Genomic DNA, 9,293 nt, shown 5'->3' with positions numbered 1-9,293 from the left:
GGTCTGTTAATACAGGACTAGTAAAGGTCTGTTAATACAGGACTAGTAAAGGCCTGCTAATACAGGACTAGTAAAGGCCCAGTGTTACAAATGTCTATATCGTCCTTTAATACAGGACTAGTAAAGGCCTGCTAATACAGGACTAGTAAAGGCCCAGTGTTACAAATGTCTATATCGTCTGTTAATACAGGACTAGTAAAGGTCTGTTAATACAGGACTAGTAAAGGCCTGTCTGTTAATACAGGACTAGTAAAGGTCTGTTAATACAGGACTAGTAAAGGTCTGTTAATACAGGACTAGTAAAGGTCTGTTAATACAGGACTAGTAAAGGTCTGTTAATACAGGACTAGTAAAGGCCTGTTAATACAGGACTAGTAAAGGTCTGTTAATACAGGACTAGTAAAGGTCTGTTAATACAGGACTAGTAAAGGTCTGTTAATACAGGACTAGTAAAGGTCTGTTAATACAGGACTAGTAAAGGCCTGTTAATACAGGACTAGTAAAGGTCTGTTAATACAGGACTAGTAAAGGCCTGTTAATACAGGACTAGTAAAGGTCTGTTAATACAGGACTAGTAAAGGTCTGTTAATACAGGACTAGTAAAGGTCTGTTAATACAGGACTAGTAAAGGTCTGTTAATACAGGACTAGTAAAGGTCTGTTAATACAGGATTAGTAAAGGTCCACTAATACAGGACTAGTAAAGGCCCAGTGCACTACTTTGTGAAAAAAAATATAAACTAAATTTATTTTTATTTCAGTGTTTACCAGCATTTGTAACTTGAGTCTAATAATTATCTGTACAAAACAGTTAATCTGATAATACTTGTGGAATATAAAAGTACTTGCTTGATATGTTTTCCAGTATCTTAAAATACTTTGCAAATGCAACTTATTTCTACGTGAAAACTGAACTGGTCTATTCATTCCCTTTTCAGTAGACACTCTTATCCAGAGTAACTTACTGGTATTGAGCATGTACATTTTTACACTTTATCGTGTTGTTCCCCCGTCGGAATACAAACCCCACAACCCTAGCTTTCTACCAACTGAGCCACATCATCACATCACATCATCACAAACCATTTGATGTCTCAATGTACTCAGTGACTGTATTGAACATTGTTTTTCTTCATGGTGATGGAAAGTCTACAGGGACAAACCTAAATGACCAGCCTATGAACAATACAGAGTAATGTATATTTACATTAAGTGGTTTGTAAGGATGGTCAATTAATACTGCACAGAAAGCAGGTTTTTTTTACCATGTTATTTGATCAAGAAAAATATTTAATTTGATGTGAATGTTTTGTGTCTTTCACCGTAACTTTGCACCTTTTGATGTAAATGTTTGTTGAGGACAGGATTTTGTTCTTCTTTCTGGATTCCATTAGAATGACATCACAGAGAAAGGGCCAGGGTTTTGTTCTTTCTGGATTCCATTAGAATGACATCAAAGAGAAAGAGCCAGGGTTTTGTTCTTTCTGGATTCCATTAGAATGACGTCACAGAGAAAGGGACAGGGTTTTGTTCTTTCTAGATTCCATTAGAATGACATCACAGAGAAAGGGCCAGGGTTTTGTTCTTTCTGGATTCCATTAGAATGACATCACAGAGAAAGGAACAGGGTTTTGTTCTTTCTGGATTCCATTAGAATGACATCACAGAGAAAGGGCCAGGGTTTTGTTCTTTCTGGATTCCATTAGAATGACATCACAGAGAAAGGGCCAGGGTTTTGTTCTTTCTGGATTCCATTAGAATGACATCACAGAGAAAGGAACAGGGTTTTGTTCTTTCTGGATTCCATTAGAATGACATCACAGAGAAAGGAACAGGGTTTTGTTCTTTCTAGATTCCATTAGAATGACATCACAGAGAAAGGGCCAGGGTTTTGTTCTTTCTGGATTCCATTAGAATGACATCACAGAGAAAGAGCCAGGGTTTTGTTCTTTCTGGATTCCATTAGAATGACATCACAGAGAAAGAGCCAGGGTTTGTTCTTTCTGGATTCCATTAGAATGACATCACAGAGAAAGGAACAGGGTTTTGTTCTTTCTGGATTCCATTAGAATGACATCACAGAGAAAGGGCCAGGGTTTTGTTCTTTCTGGATTCCATTAGAATGACATCACAGAGAAAGGGCCAGGGTTTTGTTCTTTCTGGATTCCATTAGAATGACATCACAGAGAAAGAGCCAGGGTTTTGTTCTTTCTGGATTCCATTAGAATGACATCACAGAGAAAGGGCCAGGGTTTTGTTCTTTCTGGATTCCATTAGAATGACATCACAGAGAAAGGGCCAGGGTTTTGTTCTTTCTGGATTCCATTAGAATGACATCACAGAGAAAGAGCCAGGGTTTTGTTCTTCTGGATTCCATTAGAATGACATCACAGAGAAAGGGCCAGGGTTTTGTTCTTTCTGGATTCCATTAGAATGACATCACAGAGAAAGAGCCAGGGTTTTGTTCTTTCTGGATTCCATTAGAATGACATCACAGAGAAAGGGCCAGGGTTTTGTTCTTTCTGGATTCCATTAGAATGACGTCACAGAGAAAGGGCCAGGGTTTTGTTCTTTCTGGATTCCATTAGAATGACATCACAGAGAAAGGAACAGGGTTTTGTTCTTTCTAGATTCCATTAGAATGACATCACAGAGAAAGGGCCAGGGTTTTGTTCTTTCTGGATTCCATTAGAATGACATCACAGAGAAAGGGCCAGCGGCAACGACTCTTACAATTCCAACTATTGAATCCTACAAGATTCTGTTGTTAATTATACAACTACCTTTTTTTTTGCCAAAGCTGAGATGATGGCATGTTTTTCTTCCTGTGCTACAAACCTCTATATTGGTCTGCTAATACAGGACGATTAAAGCCCTAGTTACTTTTGTGATTTAAAAAAAAAAAATCCTCATATTTTAAAAATTATTATATTCTTTTTCTTCTGATTTTTCAGTGGCTGCTACAACATCCTTAACACCCCTACTCCTATGCCTCAGCCTGCCTGTAATCTTCCCAATAGGTTTTGATTAGTCTTGTAGTATTTTTGCAGATAAGCATTTTCTGATGATACATTAAGTTGATTGGTGCTAACTACATATATCTATGAGAGATGACTGGTGTAGGCAGACAGCTCACTGAGGTCAAACAATAGCTTCTCTATTGGCTCAAACTTGCATTGCAGTATTTATACAGTAGCTCTTTTTCCAGTGGTCAAATTAACCAGACAGACTGGTCTTGGGTACTGTATAAAAACCTACAACTACTACCAGGACGACCCCCCCCCCCCACCCACACACAGGTATGCTTTCATTTTTTAGAATTAGAAGTGTGTGGGCCCGGGATGAATATTTTAAATAAAGACACTGTGTAAACATTGCTATGGCGGGTTGGAATGAATCCCAGCCTTTAGGGCTCTATTCAGTTTGTACAGCTGAATCATTACAGATTCCACATCATCTGGTGTAGGTAGCAGGGCAGGATTAGTGGATCTCTCTCTCTCTCTCTCTCTCTCTCTCTCTCTCCTCTCTCTCTCTCTCTCTCTCTCCTCTCTCTCTCTCTCCTCTCTCTCTCTCTCTCTCTCTCTCTCTCTCTCTCTCTCTCTCTCTCTCTCTCTCTCTCTCTCTCTCTCTCTCTCTCTCTCTCTCTCTCTCTCTCTCTCTCACACTAGGGTTAAGTTATTTATTTTCACCCCTGCAATTCAACAGAATTACAGGTAAAACCTTGACACATTTTCATCAACATAGTTCTTGACAGACGTAGTACCTCCATTTAGCCATAATGTCATCTCCTTCCTGCAGACATGCTGCTCCACTCCAGCCTGTCTGGAATACTGCCTCTTATTGAGGGATAGCTAACGCTACATTCTGCTCCAGCCTGTCTGGAGTACTGCCTCTTATTGAGGGATAGCTAACGCTACATTCTGCTCTTCTCCAGCCTGTCTGGAGTACTGCCTCTTATTGAGGGATAGCTAACGCTACATTCTGCTCTTCTCCAGCCTGTCTGGAGTACTGCCTCTTATTGAGGGATAGCTAACGCTACATTCTGCTCTTCTCCAGCCTGTCTGGAGTACTGCCTCTTATTGAGGGATAGCTAACGCTACATTCTGCTCTTCTCCAGCCTGTCTGGAGTACTGCCTCTTATTGAGGGATAGCTAACGCTACATTGTGCTCTGCTCCAGCCTGTCAAGAGTACTGCCTCTTATTGAGGGATAGCTGACGCTACATTCTGCTCTTCTCCAGCCTGTCTGGAGTACTGCCTCTTATTGAGGGATAGCTAACGCTACAATCTGCTCTTCTCCAGCCTGTCTGGAGTACTGCCTCTTATTGAGGGATAGCTAACGCTACATTGTGCTCTGCTCCAGCCTGTCAAGAGTACTGCCTCTTATTGAGGGATAGCTAACGCTATATTCTGCTCCACTCCCGCCCCGGAAGAGGAATGCAGCTCAGGAAGCGGTAGGACCTGCCTCTGGGTGGTGAAGCCAGTTACCTGTCTTATCTCTGATCCACAACCCTCCATGTCCACACCCTATTAGAGCATCAAAACCTCTAACTGGATTGGACTATTAGAGTATCAGAACCTCTTACTGGACTGGACTATTAGAGCATCAGAACCTCTAACAGGACTGGACTATTAGAGCATCAGAACCTCTAACTGGACTGGACGATTAGAGCATCATAACCTATAACAGGACTGGACTATTAGAGCATCAGAACCTATAACAGGACTGGACTATTAGAGCATCAGAACCTCTAACAGGACTGGACTATTAGAGCATCAAAACCTCTAACAGGACTGGACTATTAGAGCATCAAACCTCTAACAGGACTGGACTCTGGAGTGCTTGGAAGAAGTTTAACAAGGGGCACCAAGGCCTAACTTTACCCATGTACTATCAAGGTTTTACAACTAACAGCTTTGACCTACTACAGTGGCAATGTTGGTTTACTGTATTTTTAAACAACATGTAGCCTGCTACAGTGGCAATGTTTTATTTAACTAGGCAAGTCAGTTAAGAACAAACTCTTATTTACAATGACGGCCTAGGAACAGTGGGTTAACTGCCTTGTTCAGGGGCCAGAACGACAGATTTGTACCTTGTCAGCTCGGGGATTCACTCTTGCAACCTTTACGGTTACTAGTCCAACATTCTAACCACTAGGCTACCTGTGGTTACTAGTCTAATGCTCCTAACCACTAGGCTACTGCTGGTAACTAGTCCAACGCTCTAACCACTAGGCCACCTGCTGGTTACTAGCCCAACGCTCTAACCACTAGGCCACCTGCTGGTTACTAGCCCAATGCTCTAACCACTAGGCTACCTGCTGGTTACTAGTCCAACGCTCTAACCACTAGGCTACCTACTGGTTACTATCCCAACGCTCTAACCACTAGGCTACCTGCTGGTTACTAGTCCAACGCTCTAACCACTAGGCTACCTGCTGGTTACTAGTCCAACGCTCTAACCACTAGACTACCTGCTGGTTACTAGTCCAACGCTCTAACCACTAGGCTACCTGCTGGTTACTAGTCCAACGCTCTAACCACTAGGCTACCTGCTGGTTACTAGTCCAAACGCTCTAACCACTAGACTACCTGCTGGTACTAGTCCAACGCTCTAACCACTAGGCTACCTGCTGGTTACTAGTCCAACGCTCTAACCACTAGGCTACCTACTGTTACTATCCCAACGCTATAACCACTAGGCTACCTGCTGGTTACTAGTCCAACGCTCTAACCACTAGGCTACCTGCTGGTACTAGTCCAACGCTCTAACCACTAGACTACCTGCTGGTACTAGTCCAACGCTCAACCACTAGACTACCTGCTGGTTACCCCAGTCCAACGCTCTAACCACTAGGCTACCTGTGGTTACCAGTCCAACGCTCTAACCACTAGGCTACTGTGGTACCAGTCCAACGCTCTAACCACTAGGCTACCTGCTGGTTACTAGTCCAACGCTCTAACCACTAGGCTACCTGCTGGTTACCAGTCCAACGCTCTAACCACTAGGGCTACCTGTGGTTACCAGTCCCCACGCTCCTAACCACTAGGCTACCTGCTGGTTACTAGTCCAACGCTCTAACCCACTAGGCTACCTGCTGGTTACCAGTCCAACGCTCTAACCACTAGGCTACCTGCTGGTTACTAGTCCAACGCTCTAACCACTAGACTACCTGCTGGTTACTAGTCCAACGCTCTAACCACTAGGCTACCTGCTGGTTACTAGTCAACGCTCTAACCACTAGGCTACCTACTGGTTACTATCCCAACGCTCTAACCACTAGGCTACCTGCTGGTTACTAGTCCACGCTCTAAACCACTAGGCTACCTGCTGGTTACTAGTCCAACGCTCTAACCACTAGACTACCTGCTGGTTACTAGTCCAACGCTCTACCCACTAGGCTACCTGCTGGTTACCAGTCCACGCTTCTAACCACTAGGCTACCTGCTGGTTACTAGTCCAACGCTCTAACCACTAGGCTACCTGCTGGTTACTAGTCCAAACGCTCTAACACTAGCTACCTGCTGGTTACTAGTCCAACGCTTAACCACTAGGCTACCTGCTGGTTACTAGTCAAACGCTCTAACCACTAGGCTACCTGCTGGTGTACTAGTTCCAACGCTCTAACCACTAGGCTACCTGCTGGTTACTAGTCAACGCTCTAACCACTAGGCTACCTGCTGGTTACTAGTTTCAACGCTCTAACCACTAGGCTACCTGCTGGTACTAGTCCAACGCTCTAACCACTAGGCTACCTGCTGGTTACTAGTCCAACGCTCTAACCACTAGGCTACCTGCTGGTTACTAGTCCAACGCTCTAACCACTAGGCTACCTGCTGGTTACTAGTTCAACGCTCTAACCACTAGGCTACCTGCTGGTTACTAGTCCAACGCTCTAACCACTAGGCTACCTGCTGGTTACTAGTCCAACGCTCTAACCACTAGGCTACCTGCTGGTAACTAGTCCAACGCTCTACACCACTAGGCTACCTGCTGGTTACTAGTCCAACGCTCTAACCCTAGGCTAACTGCTGGTACTAGTTCCAACGCTCTAACCACTAGGCTAACCTGCTGGTTACTAGTCCAACGCTCTAACCACTAGGCTACATGCTGGTTACTAGTCCAACGCTCTAACACTAGGCTACATGGCTGGTTATAGTCCAACGCTCTAAACACTAGGCTACCTGCTGGTTACTAGTCCAACGCTTCTAACCACTAGGCTACCTGCTGGTTACTAGTCCAACGCTCCTAACCACTAGGCTACCTGTGGTTATACTAGTCCAACGCTCTAACCACTAGGCACCTGCTGGTTACTAGTCCAACGCCTCTAACCCACTAGGATACCTGTGGTTACTAGTCCAACGCTCTAACCACTAGGCTACCTGCTGGTAACTAGTCAACGCTCTAACCACTAGGCTACCTGCTGGTTACTAGTCCAACGCTCCTAACCACTAGGCTACCTGCTGGTTACTGTCCAACCGCCTCTAACCACTAGGCTACCTGCTGGTTACTAGTCCAACGCTCTAACCACTAGGCTACCTGTGGTTACTAGTCCCACGCTCTAACCACTAGGTTACCTGCTGGTTACTAGTCCAACGCTCTAACCACTAGGCTACCTGCTGGTTACTAGTCCAACGCTCTAACCACTAGGCCACCTGCTGGTTACTAGTCCACGCTCTAACACTAGGCTACCCAAATAGTTGTATGAGGGGAGTATCCATAAGCAATTCGTTTTTTTTATTGAAAAGAGGAAAGGGAGAGTTTTATTTCAAGACTGAGTTTCTAGGTCAAGACATGGAGTAACTAGCATCTTAATTAACAAATTAACATTGATGTACTTGTCACAATCTAACAACATCCCCCATGTAGCAATGTACCCATTAAAGATGCTACCCATCTATCATCCTACAGTGTACCTACTGCTATTTTATCAGCTCGTAAAATATTTACTACAGTGGCACAAATAGTCATTTTACCATGTGGGGACTTTACTGTAAGCTCATGTCATACGGTTCTCAAAATTCCCTTGAAGCAGCATCAATTAAATTACCAATAATATACATTTTTATTGATCAAATGTCATAATTCAGGAGCCCTATAGCGTTGTATGCACATTAAAATGACTGTATAAAAGAGCAAAGTAGGCCTGACATGAAAATGTGTTCTGTTGGGTTCTCTCTTGTAGAAGCCTTTTTTTCCCCATGAGGAACCAAGAAGAAAGAGTAGGATGAAGGCAAGTCCGTGAGGTCCTGTCCCGACCACGCTGTTGCACCCCACCCCAACCCAACCCAACCCACCCACCCGTTCTCAGGATCAGTTTGTGTCTCTATCGGTCCCAAATCTGTCATCTTGGTCAATCCATTGGGCCTCTCGTTTTTTGTCTCATTTCATCAGTCTGCCTGTTTAAATCCATTTATCTTTTTCTATGGCTATGCCACAAGTCCTTATTAACAGACAAGGACCGATGTAAATAAGTGCAGTCAGATGAAGGAGTCTGTTTCTACTTCAAACTCTGAGGTTTCCATTGCCGTCCTCTTGTATTAATGAACCAGTCTCAGGGCCGGATCTCGTACCGTGGTGTGAAAAAGTCGTTGTACTCTTTTCACACTACTGTGCCCGACCTGAAACGAACTGTCCTGGCTTTGATATTTTCTTCTCTTTTCACATGGTCCTTTTTAGCATGGTTCCAGGCAGCAACTATAGTAGATCTGTGTTGAGTAACATGGGCCAAAGCAGGCCAATCTCACTACATCATGGCTTGGCTCAATCAGGGCTGCATCTCATATATATGGACATGTAAGGATGTAGGGATGAAATTTCCATGTCTTCCTCGAGCATTAAAACAAGAACTTTTAAACGTTGACATTTGTCCCCCCCCCCCCCCCCAAAAAAATGTTTTTTTGGGGGGGGGGCTGTGACAGAAGCATTGACTGATAACTTCGAGTTCACCGTCAGATCTGCATCTCATATTGTCCCTCAGTGGCGATGAAGAAGTCATTGAGAGTGTCCTGCAGGTGTTCGAAGGTGGGCCGTTCCTCTGGTCTCTCCTTCCAGCAGGTCATCATGAGGTCATATAGTTCCCCAGGACAACCCTCTGGACAGGGCATCCTGTAACACCTGTCCAGGTTACGAATCACATCAGGGTTCGTCATACCTGAGGGAGGGAGGGAGGGAGGGAGGGAGGGGGGAGGGGGGGAGGGGGGAGGGAGGGAGGGAGGGCGGGAGGGAGGGAGGGAGGGAGGGAGAGACAGAGAGAGGGAGGGAGGGGAGGAGAGAGAGGGGGAGGGGGAGA

The 9,293-nt window shown here is 44.5% G+C and overlaps 1 protein-coding gene across 1 annotated transcript in view; it reads right to left on the bottom strand.

Moving 5' to 3' along the window:
• Positions 1-7,723: 7,723 nt before the first annotated feature.
• Positions 7,724-9,293, bottom strand: part of blk (BLK proto-oncogene, Src family tyrosine kinase) — a 28,287-nt gene continuing 26,717 nt past the window's right edge. The window contains 1 exon segment of the mRNA XM_029692501.1: positions 7,724-9,155. Within this exon segment, the coding sequence (XP_029548361.1) occupies positions 8,953-9,155 (203 nt within the window). The 3' untranslated portion in view covers positions 7,724-8,952.

This window comes from Salmo trutta, chromosome 1 (genome assembly GCF_901001165.1).
Source record: "Salmo trutta chromosome 1, fSalTru1.1, whole genome shotgun sequence".
In the NCBI taxonomy this organism is placed as follows: domain Eukaryota; kingdom Metazoa; phylum Chordata; class Actinopteri; order Salmoniformes; family Salmonidae; genus Salmo; species Salmo trutta.
The sequence above is the reverse complement of the archived record's forward strand: the minus strand, read 5'-3'. Positions and strand labels throughout refer to the sequence as shown.